The 21,150-nt window shown below is 42.1% G+C and overlaps 1 protein-coding gene across 1 annotated transcript in view; it reads right to left on the bottom strand.

The window, feature by feature from the left end:
* Megf10 (multiple EGF like domains 10) overlaps positions 1-21,150 on the bottom strand; it is a 151,551-nt gene that overhangs the window by 83,226 nt on the left and 47,175 nt on the right. The window contains exons 3-4 of the mRNA XM_055622807.1: positions 16,324-16,425; positions 14,337-14,437 (exon numbers count right to left, since the gene is read on the bottom strand). Coding sequence (XP_055478782.1) covers positions 14,337-14,437; positions 16,324-16,425 — 203 coding nt within the window. The remainder of the gene's footprint in view (positions 1-14,336; positions 14,438-16,323; positions 16,426-21,150) is intronic.

Genomic DNA, 21,150 nt, shown 5'->3' with positions numbered 1-21,150 from the left:
AAAGAAAGAAAGAAAGAAAGAAAGAAAGAAAGAAAGAAAGAAAGAAAACAAAACCTGCTGTAATTATACTAATATCAAAAGTAATTTCAGAGGAAAGGCTGTTTTCAGAGGCAATGAAGGTCATGTGGTAATGGTAATGTGCTCATCAAAATAAGTCAGAACTTTCTCAAAGTGATGATGGACATTTGGGTTGTTTCCAGTTTTGAGCTATCACAAAGAAACCAGATTTGAACACCTGTGTCCGAATGTCCAACAGTTCTTTCATTGCATTCTAGACATACCTAAGGGAAGTGAAAGCCATACAAACACATGGACAGCCATTGTTCAAGCAGCTTCTTAACTGTCAGTAAGAAGAAGCATATCTAAGTATCTATAAATATGTGAATGTGCAAGTAAATTGTGGTCTATACATATAAAAATATTAGTTGGCAAGAAATAGAAACGCTTTACAAAAGCTTTTCAGTTTCATGAGGTCCCATTTATTGATTGTTGCTCTTAGAGCCTGTGCTGTTGGTGTTCTGTTCAGGAAGTTGTCTCCTGCGCCAATGAGTTCAAGGCTCTTCCCCACTTTTTCTTCTAAGTGGTTTAGTTTAGTGTGTCTGGTTTTATGTTGAGGTCTTTGATCCACTTGGACTTTAGTTTTGTACAGGGTGATAAGTATGGATCTATTTGCATTTTTCTACATGTAGACATCCAGTTAGACAAGCACCATTTGTTGAAGATGCTGTTTTTTTTCCGTTGAATGGTTTTGGCCTCTTTGTCAAAAATCAGGTGTCCATAAGTGTGTAGATTTATGTCAGGGTCTTCTATTCGATTCCATTGATCCAGCAGTCTGTTTTTATGCCAGTACCATGCAGTTTTTAGTATTGTTGCTCTATAGTACAGCTTGAGATTAGAGATGGAGATACCTCCTGAAGATCTTTTACTGTAGAGAATTGTTTTAGCAATTCTGGGTTTCTTGTTGTTCCATATGAAGGCGAGAATGCAGCCACTCCTTATGACACCTAATTGACTAGGATCAGAAGGAAGGAAAAGAAGACCTCCCCTATCAGTGGACTTGGGGAGGGGCATGCATGCAGAGAGTGGAGGAAGGGAGGGATTGGGATGGGAGGAGGGAGGGAACCACAGGGGGGATACAAAGTGAATAAAGTGTAATTAATAAAAAAATAAAAATAAAAAAATTCAAAAAAAGAAAAAAGAATGAATGATGTACATAACAAGATGGAAAATCTCAAATTTGTTATGCTTAATAGAAGAAATGAGACACCAGAGAGAACACCTTGCTGAAGAAAATGCACCCTAATCCGGAGTCACAGTCGCAGCGTGATGCTGAGAAAGAGAGGACAGGGAAGAGCGAATGGAGGAGGTCAGTGTGTAGGCTCAGTATTATGAGTGGGGCAAGGGGTTCGTGGTTTTGTACATACACCAATTCTTATTTGTATACTTAAATATGTGCAGATCATTTTGTGTAAATTGAGCTGTTTTTTTTTTAAAACTTATGTTGTGTAGAGAACTTTCCAAAGAGGATAAAAGAACTCTATATATCAAGTGAATTGGGAGGAATAAAACATCTGAACAGTCACTAAAATACTGTACATACCTTATGAGATTCTTCTGAATTTTTCTTTTTTTCTGTGATGCCAGGGAATGAACTTGCAATCTTACACATGCCAAGCGAGCACTCTGACACTAAGCTACCTTTCCAGCCCTGTAATTTCTGTAAGAGTCTGTGGGCTCTGCAAATGCTTCTAAAGGCATTGCCTTTGAACCCTCCCAAGAATTGTATTTGGAGAAGCACCACAGTGAGATGCTCTCCTAAGCTTTTCCTCAGTGAAGCAAATAACTTAAGCTGGAAAAGCAAAACCAAAAACTTGTGTTGAAATAGACAGTTGCAATGTAGCCCATATAAGGACTAGAAATGCCATCTGCAGAGTAAATCCTATTCATTGAATGAAAGCAGAGTTTTCCTTTCATTCTGAACTTACACGGGCATTACGGATTTTGGCCCCAACTCTCACATTGGTCTCTTTAGGTTGAATCAGATGTAAGGAACTCCAGAAATATGATCCTAATGAGCCACCATTTCAGAATGGCAACAGGCGCCGGAATAAACTCTACTTTGCTAAATTGAAATTCCTAACCACTCAGCCTCCAGCATGTTTGATGACACAGCCCCGCACTGAACTACTCTGAGCAGTATTTAAAATTTCCACACTTGCGATTTAGAGAAGGGACCAAAAGGGACCGTGTTCACTCCAATGAATCAGTCCCTGCTAGCCCTGTCTCATCTATGTCTAAGAAAAATATGATGGTACCACAGGAAGTGCACACCAGCCTCTCTTGGTGTTAGAAAGGCGTTTCTTCTGGCCTGACCCCTCGCTATGGGGCCATGGCGTCATGTCAGAACTGTTTTCCACCACATGGCATTTGCCCTAGTTTACCTGACTGCAACATGCTTCTAGTCTCTGCACCTAAATCACATATTCATAATTAAAGCCGGTCCTGGGGAGAGCTAAGAGGGCAGTGAGGCCATGGCTGGCCTTTCGCTTCCCCCACTCTACACGCTTGCCCTCTTCCCCATTGGTGGTGATCTGTGGATACTTCCTTTCTGGATCCTGAGACCCATGTGCTCTTTCCACTCTCCTTAAAGTGCTTCTGCCCAAGAGCCAAGGACTGATCGTCACAGCTGGTTGCTTTCCTTGTCTGAACCTTTGGTTCATAGTGTAGACACCTTAAGGTAAATGTGTAAATTAAGCAATTTAATTTATTCAAAGAAGGAAAGAAGGGAGGGAAAGAGGGAGGGAGAAAGGAAGGAAAAAGAAAAAGAAGCCCCATAGAACACCAATTAAAACGCCTTTGGGGACAAGATAGATGGCTGTATTAGAGGAATACCACAACTCAGGCATGACCCTGAGAACTTGGGAACTGCTATGATCTTCAATACCCTTTGTCACATAGGAATGTCCAGCCAGTGTTACTAATCTCCCAGCTTTTCCAAGTTGATACTAAAGTATGTTAAAATCAAAGACACAGTATGGACTTTACCAGACACGATTATATACCACAAGCTAAGTACAACGGTATACCTTTGTAGTCCCAGCAACCCAAGAGGCTGAGGCAGGATGCTCACTAAAAGTATGAGTTCAAGGCCAGGCGAGGCAATACATCAACACTCTACATTCAAAAATAAATTAAAATAGGGTCCAGCTAGGTGACCCAGAAAGTAAAAGTCCTTGCCATACAAGCCTAAGGACCTAAGTTTGAACTCAGAATCCATGCAGGAAGGAAAGAACCAGCTCTCAAAAGTTGTCCTCTGAACTCCACATCTGACTCATGGCACATGCACATTGCGGCAACCCCTACACACACACATGCAACACACTGAATATAAAACCAAATAAATAAATATAAAAAGAAAAAGCTAAAACTTGGTTATATATCAAACCACCTGGCCGTGGACTTATGGACTTGTTATTCAGCCAACTTTATAGAACACCAGGAAAGTCTAAAAAGAACAAATAAAGGGAATTTTATGTGCTTTGAAGGTCACTTTTTAAACTTAACCATTATATCCCCCTTAATTTTAGATTTAACTCTGCAAGATTTGTTATTTACATGGCCATTAAGATTTTTATATTTTACATGCATGCATATTGACATCTTTACTTCTTTTTGAAGAAAATTATTTATTTGTTTATTTATTTATTTATTTTATGTATGTAAGTGTTCTATCTGCATGTACACCTGCTTGCCAAAAGAGGGCATCAGATCACATTATAGACGGTTGGGAGCCAACCGTGTGGTTGCTGGCAATTGAACTCAGGTCCTCTGGAAGGGCAGTCAGTGCTCTTAATCTCTAAGCCATGTCTCCAGCCCCATCTTTACTTCTAAGTAAGCAATGGTTGGTCAGGGCATACTTCTATTGACAATAATTCAAAATTGGAAGAAAGACAGAGACGACACTGTTTCCACCAGTGAGGCCAGTACAATAGACCCCTCTTCCACGCTGTAGGAGGGTTGTGTTGTTTGATGGGGGAGGGAGGTCCGTGGTAAAAACTGTTTGAGACACGCCTTTGACTGCAAGCATTCCCAGAGGATCTAACAGGCTAAAGTAATCTTTAAGAGGAGAAAGCTACTAACCCACCAGGAAAAATGTACCCACTGGTGCCATCACGGCATGACTGTTGTAGGCATAGCAAGTTGCACTCTGCTTAGATTTTCAGCCCACTCTGCAAGAGGGAACTCACACCTGGCAATGTATACATGGTCAAAAACCGATGACCAAGGAGGTCTACAGCTCGAGGGCAGATTTTACTATGGTTGTTTTGGCTAAACTGACATGGCTCCATACTGAGCCTGTCAACAGTCACTTCTGGATAGGGGGAGGGGTTCATGGACACCTGCCACCTTCTACTGAGCTACTGGCCCCTGATGGGTCCTAAGGGAGGAACAGCCATTATTCTTCATTGTGTGCCCACTGATGAACCCACAAGGCTCCACTGGATAGCACTAAACCTCATCACAGTTGGCTCTTGTCAAAATGAACAGGTCACAGGACCGAAAGGAATGAATGTGGCAGTGGGACTTGAGGGAAAGGGAGGGGCAGGGCAGGTGGGATAACAGTGGTCAGAATGATCTATAGGCATGTCCCAAACTGCCAAAGAACACATTTAATAGAAGTTACATGGAAATGGGTGAGAGAAAGAGTGTTTGAACCAACTGCATTTCCCAAATATTTTGCAATGAACTCTACAGGAGAAGCATCCCATCTTTCACATGAGGGCATGTAGCTACAGATAGCAGCAGCCAAGTCCCAATGTCTGGAATCTAGTCTTCTCCTGGGATAGTTCCATCTCTGGTGGCATCCCTCTTTTATCCATGACTCCACACTAGTATACCAGATGTACTCAGTTGCTGTTCTCAACCATAAGTATCTACAGAACCTCTGTGCTCACTCAACTGTTCCTTAGGGTCTTTGCCACTCAGGTCACCCAGATGGTCAGGGAGACACATCTCAGGGTCAGGGTTCCTCTGGGACCCGGTAGAGAAGTTTCCTTTACTGAGTTCTTGGAATGCTGTCTGAGGTCTCTCAAGGATTTTGTAGACCTCCTTTCATCTTGGAAACAGAGTAATTTTAGAAGTTCAGATAGTCTTAATGCTACAGCTGAAGATAACAAAAATATGTCTGTGCAGTGTGTGTGGCCCAGATGGATGCCTTAGGTTTTTACCACTGGATTATCCGTAAAAACTCTGGCCGTCACCATGCCAGACTTGGGGCTGGTAGGAGAGGGGCCAGGTGCAGAGGCAAGTCTGTCATCTGGCCATATCAGTGTGGTATGGTTGTTCACTTAGATCAAACCGTGTTTTTCTATTATTTTTTTATTATTATCATTTATTACAATTTATTCAATTTGCATCCCCACCGTGGCCCCAAATTGACATATTTAAATATATTCTATATTTTAAATTTATCCTAAGAAGATTTGAACAGTAATCTAGTCAAAATCGCCTCTCAGTTCCAGCCTTTTACATTAGCAATGATCTGGGCCTGCAAGGATGCTGCATACATTATTAGGCCTGTGAACATTCCACCTATCCCGAAAAGATGACAATTTTAGAAGGTGAGGCAAGTTTCCACTGTTTCAATTAGCCTAGTCTCCCTGGGACTAGAGTCAAGCCTGCTTTAGCAAAAAGAGCAGCAGGCAAGATTTCCATTAGAATTACATTGAATCTATCTTGAATTCATAGTGGAATTCTTTAAGATTAAATTCATAATTTCTATTTATAGCAATCTAAGTACCAGGGAAGTACTGACAACCAGGAAAACAACAGAAACCCACTGCATTATTTATTAGATTTTTGTCCTCACTTCTAGCAGAGCCCAACATCCCCAACTATCAAATCCAAAAGTAGGTTCCAGTGGGCGTGTGGGAAACTAGGAATTTCTGCTGGTGCAGTGTATGGACAAAAGGCTTCTCCCGCATTTTCTGGTAGGTGCCTCTGAAACAAGTAGGACTCCATAGCAACGGAGAACAGGGTCCCTATGGAAACATGAAAAAATCCACTGCCTGTGGCAGGAGGGGCACAATGGGTAGTTAACACTGAGGGACATACCATCTCATTGTTGTCTCTGGCCAGCCTAGAGTGACTGTCTCACTATTATCTCTGCTCAAAGGGGTGTGCTCAAGAGTTTAATGGCAGCAGATTTTTTTTTTTAAATGCTTGACAAGATTGTAACTGTGAATTAAACAAGCCCATATGTGAGGCTCAGACAAACTCAGAGTAGGAAGCTCTGGCTGCCTTGAACTTCCAAGACGGGCCTTCTGCCCCTTAAACAACACTCTGCCAAATATTGAGTCTTTATAGCACAAAACAACAGGTCTTAGCAGCAACTCAGGGTTCAAAAATTTTCAGAAAAATAAATAAATAAAAAAATAAACAAACAAACATTCAAGTTACAGAAAACTTGGATAAAAGGTGAAATGTGTCATTCACTGTCACCAAGTGAGTGGGAGGTGAGGTAACTCTCAGCCAGCTCTTTCCCCAAGCCTTATGCAGTTGGTAAACATACTCAAGCTTGCTTCCTCTCTCCCAGTACAATCCTCCTTGGGTTAACAGTCTGACAGAAAGCGGCTGTTGGGTACACTGTTTTCATCCACTTGACAAAAGTATAGACAGCGTTATCCTGAATTAGTTTGGCAATCATTCCGGACTTCACAGAAGCAGCTAGCTTGTCCTGGAGACAAGAGCTAGTGTACCAGGTGACGTGATTGTCAGTTAAGGGGCAGGGATGTGTTGAACCAGAGCCTGGAGCAAGTGATCTAAGGAATCGTGATTAACTGGCACACAGGCCACCCGCCGTAACCCTGGGTCATCCCTGGACAACCGGTGCTTTCACTCATCCCAGACTGCTTCTAAATTCCAGACAGCTGCTTCCAAGAGATTCACCTATTCTCCCAAAGAGGGACATTTTTGTTAACCCCATTCTAATATAACTTAATATCCCAAGAGAGAGGAAGAGGCTGGGGTCGGGGAAGAGAATTATGTGTCACATGACAAATGGCCTCCTGTGGCTCTCCGAAGTACAATATGTCTGTCTCTTAGAATGAAACAAATCCCGGCTACATAAGCTGCAGGCATTTGTAGCCCTTGTCCCCAGTGTTTCCATTTAAAGCCCTTTGCCTATTTTATGCTATTTCATATAAAATTTGATTTTATTTTTCCATTAAAAAGTATGAGCTCTTTTTTTCCTTAGCAGTTTCTAAACATATTTTTTTTTTATTTAGGTTTTATCAAGAAAACTGGTTCATCCTAAATCTATACATCTAGAAAGTACTAAACACTTTAAAACATGTATTTTTATTCCTCTGGCTTTTTTTTTAAAGCATGATATTTAAACTGGAACAGAGCTCATCCTTAGCGTCATTTTCTCATACAAACACCAACAACAGTTCTAGCTGCCCGTTTGCCTACAGCCAGTTCAGTTTTACATGAAGTTGGCCAAGTTAAAATCAGCTGTGAATATTTATTCACTGCTATGGTAATCAATTGTCACACTCCTCTCCACTAAGGACAGGAAATCATATAGAGATCAGTGTGTGGGAGTTCAGGCTTTTTATTTACGGTTCCCAGGTTCTCTTAACCAGTGCCAAAGACAAGAGGGCACATCCATGGGAACTGATCCTCCAGAGCTGGCCCACAAGCTAACACAGGGAGAAGCCAGGTCTCAGATCTCTTCCTTCTGAGTTCCTTGCAAGCCTGAGAGTCTCCCGTTAGAGCTTTAAGTCAAGGTAACATTGTGCTTCTCTTTAAGGAGGGTGGGATAAACAGTCTTTACGTTTCCTCCAGGAAAAAAACAAACAAAAAACAGTCCTCAGAAGGGTCCCTGCCTTTGCAGCAGCTCCCAGCAGGGGAATGCAAAGCATCTGGAGCACAGAGAATGGGAAGTGAACTGGGAAGGAAGCCCTGACCATTTTCTTTGTCTGTTCATAATTCTGCTGCAGGCTGCTGGGCTTACAATGATCTGCATTCTGTCATCAGCCAAAATGAAGCCAAGGAGAACATCTGAGCAATGTATGTCTGAATTTACCAGTTCCCTCCCACTGAGTGGTAGCTGTCAACATCCCACTCCTGAGCTTCTCCAAGTTCCATGGAACCAAACCCATAGGCAATCTCCAGTTTACTAAAGGTCAGACTTCAAAGAAAAAATATTTGAGATGAGTTGTGTGTAGAAACAAGCATATTTTTCCTAGAACTATAATGTAGATAATGGTTAGATCCTTAGTATAGCTTCAAAGGCTTCTTTATTCCAAAATGTTCTGGAAAGAGCTTCAGTACTCTGGGGGTCACAACACTGGGATCCTAAGCAGGAGTTATCATTTGTGTTTCTGTTAGACCAAGAGCTCCTCTTCCCTCTCCTCAGTGTTCAAGGTAGAGAGCCTGGGGAGGAAACAGGAGGCTGCACTGAGTACCCGTCACCAGAGGAGCATCACACAGTCAAGGCATTGGGATAGGGGACCTATGGAAGGTTGGGGTACACAGACAATGTATGCCCATTAAACTGATGAGATTAAAGGACTTTGGAGGCCCAATGCTTCTGCTGGCTTCAGATCTGGACACCTGTTAGTCAATTCTTAGTCTCAAGCTGTCATTTTCACCAGCCCCCAAAACACCCCAGTCCTTATTCCTTTTGCACCATCCCTGGTTGTTCTAATTTCTCTTTCTGTGGTTCCGGGAAAGACAAAGTCTCTCCTTATCTCTCATGTTGCTCTAGTCCTCTAAGTCAGAAAACAAATAGACAATAAAAAATAACTTTCAAAGAGATCAGCATCACTGGTAATTTGGAAATGCAAAATAAAGCAAGGTCCTATTTTTTCACCAAGGTCCTATTCCTTCACCCAACATAATAAAAAAAAAAATACTATCAGTGATATGGGAAGATGGGTACCATTATGCATTACTGTGGGGAGGGGTATGTAAACCGTTGTAACTCATCCAGACATTAATTTGGCAGTTTATATCAAAGCACATTAGTATTTAATGTGAGGGTAAGATTATTCTTGTCTTTGCCTTTCAACACCTGCTATCCTCTTCCCATAGATGTCCTTACAGCTTGATAAACCCACATTACTAAGGTCTTGCCAGGAGTATGTAACAGGAAATAGAATGTGATCACTCCAGCATGACCTTAGGATGCAGCTGTATCACTCTATGATTTTATTCTTAAGCCTCTTCCATCAGCTCTTTGGAAACTAGATTGATATGTGGAGCTCAATTGTGGTACATGAAAATAAAGACCACCCCCCTGGAGATGGTAGATGGAAAAGGTAGAAAAAAACATTTTTTCCCTATTGGTTTGGCCACCATTGGGCACCTCATAGCTAAATCAAATCCTGAATAATGCAATATGCATACCTTTTACTGTGCTTTGACTTTTGTTGAAGGTTCGTCTAATTCGTGTTACTGGCCCTCAAGATCTGGTCACAGCTATTCTTGTTTTATAAATCTGCCTAAGACATACCTGATTGGTTGATTAACTGGCCTGTATCTGGGCGGGGTAGAATGGGGTGGGCGTGGCTAAGGTTACTGGGCTTCCAGGACAGGAGATTCATGGGAAGCCGACAGACAAGAAGAGAGGAGGAAGGAGGACATTATGATGGATAGGACTTCAATAATGGTGTGGAAAGGCTCAAATGAAGAATACAAGCAAGTACCATGAGAATATGTATAGAAGGTAGACCAGATGAAGAGGATTAAGGTTGATGGGATTGGATGGGGGCTGCGAGATGGATGGTGAGGATATTGAGACAGTGTAATGAAATATCTGCCCGGCTCAAGGTAAATAAAGCAATTATAAAATCTAACGTGTCTATGCCTTATTATTTATGATAATGGGTTAAATAATACCACCATAATAATCTTAGGGCTAATAATAAACATTATATAGCCCAACCCTCATTTTTTAAAATTTACAACAGGATATGATCATTGTGTATTCCCCAAAGAGGCTTCATGTTGGAAGCTTGATCTTCAAAATGTCAGTTTTGGATGATGGTGGAGCTCTTTAAGGTATAGGGCTTAATAGGAGGTCCTTATGATGGTCAGAGTGTACCTCAAGAAGGATTTTTTTTTATGGAACTCCTGGTTAGTTCCCCTGGGTGTTTTTGGTTTTGGTTTTTAAATAAAACTTGGTGGTTTTAAAAGCTCAGCATCTCTGACCATCTATCTGTTCCATGTGAATTCTCCCCACATCGTGTGACACAGAGCCAAGAGACTCCTTACCAGGATAGAAATAATGGCATACTCTTGATTCTGCAGAACTGTGAGCTAAATAAACCTCTTTTCTTTATAAAGCAGCCTGACTTGAGTATTTCATTATAGTTACACAAAATGGACTTTTATAGCCTGCATTCCACAGCCTCTCCAAGGGTCCACCCATTCACTCCTGTCTCAAGCAGAGAAGGTCTCCTCGCTGTGCGCCAAACACAAGAACATGGTGTTCTCTCCAGGGATTCCTCCCCTTAGGTGGCAGAATAAAATGTGTATTTCAGCATCCTCTACTGCCTCCACAGGCAGTAGACATGGAAGGAGAGCCACATCTCGAGAGACCTTTCGTGAGAATGACCACAAAGGCTGAACTGCAGACTCCCCACCCCACCCCCCACCCCCATGAGTATGAAATTAAGAAGTTTTGGGGATCTTTCTCAACTCCAATGCTTATTCTCCGAACTTCCAAAGTATTGAAACAGGAGGAGCAGCAGCTAAGGCTGCCTCCCTAGCTCTCTCTAAAAGGTCCACTTTATCCCCAAACCCCAGGTACGTCACAAGCAGCTGCCTGGCTGATAAGGACAGAATCACCCCATTTGTTACATACTTGAACAACATCTACAAAGTTCTTTGTTTTCAGAAACCTTTTCAAAGTCCAACCTCGAAAAAGAAAATGCCTGCCCGTTTTAGCCGCTTTAAGTAGAAAAGAACATGAATGGAATCTAGTTTGAGTGGTTTTGTTTTCAAAGCGAAACTGCCTAACAGCATCATTAGTATCTCTGAGGTCCTGTAACCATAAGGCCACTAAGCCAGCCACTCTTGAGAAATAGAGTGTGACAGTTAGGTAACTCTCCTCCATGCAGCAGCTGTCCTGCCACTTTCTTTTGCTTGGATGAAGTATCTCATTCCATATTCAGAATATATACAGCACCATTCCTCCCCTTCTATCACCACCAGATTGGTTTCTGAATCTAAAAAAAAAAAAATGCATAGAGTACATCTGTCTCATGGTGAGGGATGGGGAAATTAGTACAATGATGCCTTATATGCCCGGCACAGAATAAATACTTGGTTGAGGTAACTACTAATCTGTGGTTGTTCTGAAGACATTAAAAGCTACTTAGGGCAAACTCCTGGAGGGAAAGAAAAAGAAGCACAGCTCTCTCAGATAAGTATGCAATCAAAAAGCCCAGCCTTGGGTCTTACACCACAGACAATGAGTGTGTGTTAACTCTTTGTACTAACCTTCCTTACTGAACCTGTTTCCTCCCTGCCCCGCCCCCATGAAAAAGAGGGAGAAATGATTTGGGGAAAACAAACAGACAAAGAAAAAACAATGAATTCCTTTACATGGAAAAGTAGGATACAAAATGTCCTTTTAGGACTGTGGGTGTAGCTCAGTTGACAGAGTGCTAGTCTAGCATCCTCCAAGCCCTGGTTTTGACATCCAACACTATAAACCACACACACTGGCCTATACTCCCAGGAGGTAGAGTCAGAAGGATTGGAAGTTCAAAGTCATCCTAGACCTCTATGGCAAGATCAAGGCTCACCTGGGATACCCGAGACCGTGTCTCCTGAAGGAGATTTTTCAGTTACCTGAAAGAAACTTGATCGCAAATGCGAAAGAAAACATTCTATTCTGCCTTCCAGATAGAATCATTGATAGTCAACAATTAAACTAAACTGGACCAAAACTAATTTCTGTTTCTTTCTATAACTGGTAACAGTTAAAAATGACGACCATGCTACTTGCTTGGCAGTAATACCTGTTGGTAAAAGATCATGAGAGGAGAGACGAAAACTTATGTTCTGTCATCTCCCTACTGCTTCCATGGTGGTACCTAGCTAACCTAGCAGTATAGCGAATGGATCCTATTGAAAGCACCCTCTATCACAATCAAGAGAGAAGTAAGCTCTTTTAAGTGGGGATTCAGCAATGAAATAAGGCATCACAGCTAATAAATGCAAACTACCCTAAAAACAAAACAAACAAACAAAAAATCCCAATAACTCCCAGGCGAGTGAGAACAGACATTAACATATCTTTAAAAAAAAATCCAAAAAACTTGTTTTCTGCCTATAGGGACAGCAGGTGAGCCAAGAAAACCTAGAAAAAGAATTTTAGAAGCAATTGCTAAAGGTGTCATTCACACAACCTGGGAAACACATTATACAAGTCTAGTGGAAGAAAAAAGTTGATACTTTGCCAACATACTTCCAGACAAGATGAACTAGTAGATTTGCAGCTGTGGCCATGAAACACTTGAGTTGCACTCTCTAACTGGCCTTGTTTGGACCCATACTTTCCACACTAGCCTATGGGATCTCATTTCCAGCATGCAGGCTTTGGGTAATGGGGGGGAGGGTTGAGGGGAAGGGAGTTATAGACAGCAACAAGGCCTGAGTAGCCCCAAGCTCTGTGCAGAGGGATAGCATGGTGGCTTTATTCATGAGTCCTATGATCTGGGTACTCTCTCACTGAGGGTTGACAATATTTTTTTTGTGAGGCTGAACCCTAGCTAAGGGCTTCAGAATCAGGGATGTCACTCACATCCCTGGAAGATGGCCAGCCCAGCCAGTGAGGCCCCCACCCCAGCACTGTATTCCCAGTCTTTCTTTCTTCTGACAGCTTCTCATCAGCTGAGGCCTCGGGTATCAGTTCCTGATTATTCTGTTTGATTACAAACACGTAATTTTTCTTACCCACCATCCTCATTAATCAAAGACATGCAAATTAAGAACAAAACTTGTCTCAGGGTATAAGCTAGCAGACATTCTCACTTTCTGATTGTGTGCCTATAAACTGGAAACCAACCCTCCCCGATGTGCACACCTCTGGCCTAGCAATTCACCTTCTAGGAATTTAGCCTTAACTGATCGTTAAGGCTAATGATTGTTTGAGGGAAGTGAACAATTACTTAATCACAAGGACAGCCGGTGGAGCAGTTCATAACAGAGACTACTCAGAGATCCTGCACATATTCATACTACTTTAATTTCGGAATATCTACAGTACAGCGATGCCCTGCTGCTCTCAGAGGATGTTTACTGGCTGCAAGAGCCATTCTGAAGGATGTGTTTTTGTTTCATTTTGTTAATTCCGTATTGGTCTTTCTGTTTGCTTGTTTTCTACGAGCGTTTGTTAGTAGATAAAGTGGTAGTTCTGAATCAAAGTTGAGAAGCTCCAGATGTCTGCAGTGAGGTTGGCAGGCACGGATTTGATGCCCCACCCCCACCCTCTGAGCCAACAATGAACCTCACAGAGGTACAAGTGATGGGCCTGAGGCCACCCAGTTGAGCAGTTGAGAGGCTGATGTCAACTCAGACCTATCAGACATCCCCATTGCCTCCAGATTACAGCAGAACCCCATTTCTGCCCTCCCCAACATTAGCGCCTCGCCTCAGAAGTGGGGGTTGCCGCTGCATGTTGAGTCACAATACTGGAATTAAAATGGCTTTTGTGATCTCCCTTTTAAGTGACTTTTGCAAAACAATAAAAAAACCTCTGCCGCAACAGCATCCCATGAGATCTAGAGTCTTCTGAAGTTTGTCATAAACTCCAGGCTTCTCTGAAGATGCCTCAGAATCAGCTGGGTAACATGCTGCCGGAAAGGGAAGCGTTCATAAAAATGTTCTTGCACTTTGTGCCTGGGCCCATCGCTCCATCTTTCTGTGACCAAATAATAAATAAATAAACAATAAATAAATAAATAAATAAATAAATAAATAAATAAGTAAATAAATAAATAAATAAATAGAAATTTTAAAACTACACTGGCCCCTCAGAAGCCAGCTGCGGCAGGGAAGTTCTCTTCCGAGACCTCAGGCCTAACCGGTTTCCAGCTGAAAACGACAGTTGACAAGGCCACATCTGGCCCCGCATCATCTTCTATACAGCTGTTTTCTCTTCAAGCAAATGTTCCTCTGGAGACGGTCAGGGAGCGAAGGGGAACATTCCAACTGCCCCATCTCCAAGGCCGCCGACACAGCTGCCTCTCCCAGAAGCAGACCAGCACTGGGCATGCAAAAACGGCACAAAAGGTGCAAAAGGTGGACGCCTTACTTACGGACACACATGTCCCGGCTCTCATAGAATCCAGGGCAGCACTGAGATTTGCGCCTATACATGGTTTTCTCCCCGTGGCGGTAGGCTGTCCGGTAGCTGACTCTGCGTGAAGAAAAGAGAGTGTGCCATTAGCTCCGACTGACAAGGAACAATTTCTATTTTAATAAAAGTAGCTGTCAGCTGTCATAAAGAAAAGTGTGTCGAAACAATCACAGATTCCAGGTTTGACCAGGATTTTTAAAGCTTATTATTAAGATGCTCATTCTAGTCAATCTGAACTTTATTTCAAGGGATCAAAAGTGCTGTGATTTCCATACCTCAGCTACCTTGAAATAATGTGAAAAGTGTTGACTAATTTCATATTTGATACCCATCGAGGCATCATCCGTTTATGTTCTTCAAAGGAAGAGCTCATAGGCTTTCTTTTAACATTCAGCATAGTGTCACCCTACTATAAATGAAAAGACTAATTCTATCATCCACTGTAACTGAAGCACCATTCATTCACTGATACAAAACATACATGTGTTTCTTAAGCACTTAGCATATTGTAGGCACTATTTTAGGAACTGAGGAGTGGCAGCAAGCAAAACAGTACAAATACTTTCTCTTTTTAATTTTTTAATTACAGTTTATTCACTTTGTATCCCTCCTGTAGCTCCTTCCCTACTCCCCTCCCAATCCCACCCTCCCTTCCTCTTCCTCACCTGTACCCCTCCTCCAGTACACTTATAAGGGAGATCCTTCTTCCCTTCCCTCTGATCTTAGCCTATCAGGTCTTCCTCTGTGGCCTGGTAAGGCAGCTCCCCCCTCAGAGGAGGTGATCAAAGAGCAGGCCAATCAAATACTTTCTTTTTGAGGAACTTCTACTTCTAGTAAGAGAAGATAGAGCTGGTAATTTTGTTTTTATTTATAATTTATACATATTATACTTATATATAATAGCATATAATATATTTATTTAATTTATATTGATTTAATTATATATAATTATAATAATATATTGTAATATCATAATCTATATATAATAAATTCATATTTATAATTAAAGAAACATATTAAAAACATAACTAGATCATAAAATGGCAGGTATCACAATCCATAATTCATGATACTATAAGTATTTAGCTAAGAGAATTAAGTTATCAGAGTGCCCTTCATTACAAGCACTAATATTTTTGGTGCTGTGTTCTTATGGATCATATATAACATATCATATTTATAGGCTGAATTTCAACATAAACTGAGTCAGATGTCAAACTAGAAACAGGCACTGGGGCATACATTTCTAGGTTATCCTGTGATGGTCATAGGGAAAAATGTCTCCAATTTCTGCTGGCCAACTACTCCTGAGCAGAGGGCCTGCCCTAGACTGTGTCACTTATTCAGGAAAACAGATGTTCCCTCTTTCAGCAGATATTATTTGCAAACGGCTTCTTGTTTGGGGTGGGGCTTTTGCACCCATTTCCCTCCTCTTTCCTGGGATTTTTGTCTGGCTTCAGCCTCTGCAGGCCTTGGGCATCTTCATTGGACCCCATGTTTTTTAGTGGATTTTTTTTTCATTTTTTTTTGTTTGTTTGGTTTTTATTTTTAGTTTTTAAGAAAGAAAAATAACATGAAGTTGGACATGGGGGATCTGAGAGGAACTGGGAGATGGGAAAATATAGTAATAATGTGCTATACAAAATTCTCAAAGAATTAAAAAAACAAAAGTGTCTGTCCCAGTCACTTTCTATACAGGAGCGGGTACGGTTTTTCTAAGCACAGGAAGGACAGAAGGACAGTGGATGGGCCACGTGTAGTTAGACTGTTAGTCACGAAGATCATGGACCATGTCAGCCTTCCGTTGTCCCCTGGGCTCGGGGGTCAAATCCTGCGCAAGTGCTCGTGGGTGCACAATGCACCTTCTTGGGTAGCTGCTGTCTCTGATCGTCTACGACTTGATTTCAAGCCGGTCAAACTCCTGAACACGCCCCCGCCTCGATTACCTGTGCCGTGTGCACTTAAACCAGTTCAGGATGTCGGTGCAGCTCGTGTAGTAAATCTGATCGAAGGGGTGTGGGTATGACTCCTGCACTGTCACAGAGTAGCTGAAAAGAGAAGGGGAAGCCAGGAATCAGCACTCCTCCACTTTACTTTTATGCTAGTGATATGATCCCCACATAAAAACCAAAAACAAACAAAGAATGGAGGCTAAACTATCTTTATCTGCAACCGCATCCTGATTCCCCACTCCCCCCACCCCACACTTTTGGTAGTGCTAGGGATTGAACTTACGCCTGGAATCTACATGCCCAGATCCCACGCTGGGTTTTAATAGAGAATATTCATGTATTCACAGGTTTTTAATTGAATTAGCACAACCCAAAGTCAAATATTAGCGACAAAGTAAAAGACAACAGTCTGCAATACACACTTCAATGGAAATCTTTTCCGTGTTCATGCTACCAATATTCCCAAACTTCCAACCATATCACTGTGTCTTTTCTGTATGCAATTAACAGCTCTCATCCCAGGATTCCAAGGACAACAAAGACCTTTCAAAACAAGTCCTCACCGTAGGTCAGCAGATGAGGTTAATAAGCAAAGACACAATCCCAGTATTCAAAAAGAACTACATTTCACTGGTTATTTTGAAAAAAATCAGAACAATTGGAACACTTGGCGTTCATACACTGGCCCAACTTCCCAGGCAGCAGAAATGTATAAACCATACAAAAATGAAGGCTACGGTGAGTTCTTTAAGCTCAATTATAAACCTATAAATATATAACTAGGCTGAGATTGACACAATCATGCCAGCAGCTTGCTGCCTTCTAAACATTCTTTTCTCCATTACCCTAGCACCTCCTTGGTAGAGTAGAAACATGGGATCCTGCAGCCTGGGAAAGTAAAATAAATAAATAAATAAATTATAAAGAACACTCTATGTTCAGTTCTGTACTCCTTAATTTGAAATCCTTTTTGCATGCTCCAGCATATAATTTCCACCTACAAGAAAATCAAGAGATTTTTCTTTTTCTAAAAATGTGTTCCTTTTGCTTTAAGTCTCCATTAAAATCTACACAAAACCAAAATGGGCCAAGATCACTGACTCATTTGCAGAAAAATCAATAGTGTAGGTTCATTAACAAGAATTATCAACCCGAGAATGGACAAGAGGAAGAAGAAGTTCTAACTTCTAACTTAAAGTTCTACCACGAAGAATTTGGCTAGGACGGAGGTTGTCCTGGCTGAAAAGCTGTGCCATGGGGACCTCACAAACAGTAAGTCTGAAACTGGTCTTGGTGATTATTTTTTACCTATGTGTCAATGGAAGATACATGGAATAATACTGTTTGAATTTTCTTTTATATTTCATTCTTTGGCATGCTGCAATATGTTACCTAGGGATATTTAAGGATCCTCAGGAAAATACTAGGCCCTCTGAGAAGATCCTGCAGAAGGCAAACTTGTAATTTTGAGAAGGCATGTGACCTTCCTCAGGTAATCCCACTGCTCTGGGTCTTGGTTATCACATTTTAAACAGATAAACAAGGCTGACATGAAATGCCTTCCCAGAATCTCAAATGTACACATAGGTAACCATTCTGTATCATCAGAGAGGCCCTGCTGCCCCCCAAAGGCAGAGGTTCAGGTGCAAGCTCCTGTTGGCATGAGGTGATTTATTTTGTGCAAAGCAAGAGAGAGGTCTCTGCTGCAACATCAGTGCTCTTGGAATGACATGACACGTTAAGCTACTAGTATTTTCTTCAGCAGAGTCTTGAGGTTCACACAGGTGCAAATACTGAGTCTCCCTTGCCAGTCTCTCTGTCCTCCTAGGAAGCTGCTTGCAAACAATTGAATCTTGAGGCTGCGTTATTACAGTTCTATTCTGTCCCTCTGGGCACAGACCTATGCCTCATCACCTACAGGAAAAATGGAGCCGCTTCCCATGTGTGCTTCGGAAATGAAAAGAAAAACAAATCCTTGCTCTATCGGGCTCTAGGGTATGGATCTTGTTGAAGTAAGTTAGTTTGTTGGAATCAGGCAATTGCAAAGGACAGGCTACACAACTCAGTTCAGTACACACTAGAGAGCAAAGGTGATCATTTGTACACATGTGGATACATGTGTGTTTGTGTTCCAGTACATGTGTGTGTACAGGTGTGTGTGTGGAAGCATGAGTTAACCTAAGGTCTTGCTTCTCAGGATCCAACCACCTTGTCTTTTAAGACAGGGTCTCTCCTTGGCTCAGAGATCTCTCAATAGGCTAGGCCTGCCTCCCCAGTGCTGGGCTTACAAGTGTAACAATCACCCCTGGAGGGAAGCTGTCTGTCTAGGCTGGCTGACTAATTAAAACCTTTCTATTGGAAAGAGGTTGGAAGGTTGCAGTTCCAGAACCTACTTACGGTTTCTTTTGGGCTATCACCAGCCGCTTAAGAAGCCCTTTCTTGCCCACCTCTGTCAGACCTAAGATCCTGATAAACACATGAAGAGCTTTGGAATTTAGTAGCTTAACAAAAGCCCACTCTCCCCCAGGGGGAGAGCTAAGAGTGCTTTTGATGGCACCTGAAGTCTGTAGTTGAGTTTCCTCCACCTGGCTGTAACCCGCCTCTTTGATATTTCTACCATATTCATTTTTAAATGCACTGATCTGTGACTTACTTTATTCTGTTACAATAAAAAACAAACAAAAACAAACAAAACTTCCTGAAAAAACTGTTTCCGCCTTGAAACAATGAAGCTCGGGCACCTAAATCTGTGATCCTGGCCGGTGGTCGTTCAGATTTGGCTCCAGGATAAACTCTTGTTCCCTTTGAGGTGACAGCCGTGTTTGTGTGTCTACACGAGCATGGCTGCCCTGCTGAGCTTTTACGTGGATACTAAGGTCAGACTCAGGTCTGGCTCATTCTCTACCCCTTTCTCTTTCAGTTTTAAAAGAATCCTAAAGCACGCAATGAAATCCGAAAGGGCAAACTTTTAAAATGAGAATGAGAGAGCTCTGTAACAGTTGCATTCCCAATAGGTAGCATGCTGATGTCCCTTGTGGTCTTTGGGGTTTAGTTTGAGGGTTTTGAATTTTCTTACTTTATAGTTACATAATGTCCTCTGTTTCGAAAGCTGAGAGCACATTGTAAGCTTTTTTCCCATGGTCACAAATAGTCTTTGTCAGTGGCTACACCTGGCTCACTTAGTATCTGTCACTGGGACAATTGGGCTATCACTTCTCCATGTACCTGCTGGCTGGAGGCTGAATGTTGACGTGAGGAAGGAGCATGTCTGCAAAATGGGCCACCTCTCTCAACACCCCTCTTCATCACCGTGCCTTGGTAAGTGTCTGACTGCTGTTTGAACCATGTTAGCTCCTCAGCTCACAGTCCAGGCCAGGAGCTGACCAGGAGCTGCTCCTGAGAGGCCTAAAATGTAAAGAGGGCTGTCTTCATTGTCTAGCTACAGTATACATCCGTCTAGTTTACCTCCCGCTGCGAGTAACGTGAGGTGCCAATGCTGATGATCCAGTCAGGACTTCGCACTAACAACTTCCATCAGGCCTTGACACGTCTGTCCCCGCTCAAATCGTCCCCTCTCAGAGGACACTACAGAACTCTTCAAGCCTCAAACTCGAAAGCCCCTCTGCTAAAGGAATTCGATCCCTCTGCTATCTGTGGCTTGTTTGTTTAATCTCCTCAAGCACACAGAAACATATCATCATGATTTTAACCTATTAAGCATTACAGGGGAGAAACCCCAGCAGGAATTAACTTAAGGTCACAGAACAGGAGGGGGTGAACCATCATCACTTGGACACATTCCAAAGTGGTTAATTACATTTTATCTGCCTGAATTATCTTGCTGCTTTAATCAGATATGGTAATAATCATCATTTCTTCTCTCAGCTCACTTCAGGACTGCTGATTCAATTACTGCCACTTCTCTATTACTAATTGGGGGTTTGGGAAAGGAGCCACTTCTTCTCTTTCATGCCATCTTGATAAGAATCTAGATGAAAAAGCTGGAACTCAGGAAGCACAGAAATGGGAGGGAGCCGAGCATTTCAGAGTTAATCGCTTTCCAAAGGGATGCAGTGTAGGAGTCCTTCGCTCACAGGCCTCCCCTTGTGCATTTTTCTGGATTTAATTTTCTCTCCTTCCATCTTATGAACAGTGTTCCTAGAATCGCAGTTGCAGCAGTAAAACAAGGAGTGGAGGTATCTGAAAGTAACTGTGCAGAGATCAACGGGGACACAGCTGACAGGGCCCGGCAAAGGTGAAGCTGTACACACATACCAGGGGATCTTGCAAAGATGCTGATTTTGACTCTGTAGGGCTGGTGGAGCCTAAGAACACATCTTCCACAAGGCCACACTGGAAAGCTGGGCTCTTGGCACTAAACCCCATGGTGCTCGTGGTTTTCATGGTGATGTATGAGTCTACCGTGAGCCCCACTCAAACCCTGCTACCAAGAACAAGTCCTTAGAACTGGTCTCATTTCATTCTAGTGCCATTTTTGACTGTCACTGTCTAATCTTTTACATGTATGTATGTATTGAGAGAAAGAGAGCAAGAGAGAGAGAGAGATCATATGGAAGTAAGAGGATTGAACCCAGGTCTTCAGGTTTGGCAGCAAGTGCCTTAACCCACTAAGCCATCTCAAAGGTCCTTTGTTTGATCATTTTACTTGACCTTACTACACCTTTTTATTTTTATCAAAACACTTTTTAAAATACCTCTTCTAGGAATCACCTGCTTAAAGGAAAATATTTATCAACAAGGAGGTTGCAGCTTTCCCACCCTTCTTTCCTATAGGATTATTTCAGGGTTGACTCCAGATTC

Source organism: Psammomys obesus, unplaced genomic scaffold (genome assembly GCF_907164565.1).
Source record: "Psammomys obesus unplaced genomic scaffold, mPsaObe1.curated_primary_1811, whole genome shotgun sequence".
Taxonomy (NCBI): Eukaryota; Metazoa; Chordata; class Mammalia; order Rodentia; family Muridae; genus Psammomys; species Psammomys obesus.
The sequence above is the reverse complement of the archived record's forward strand: the minus strand, read 5'-3'. Positions and strand labels throughout refer to the sequence as shown.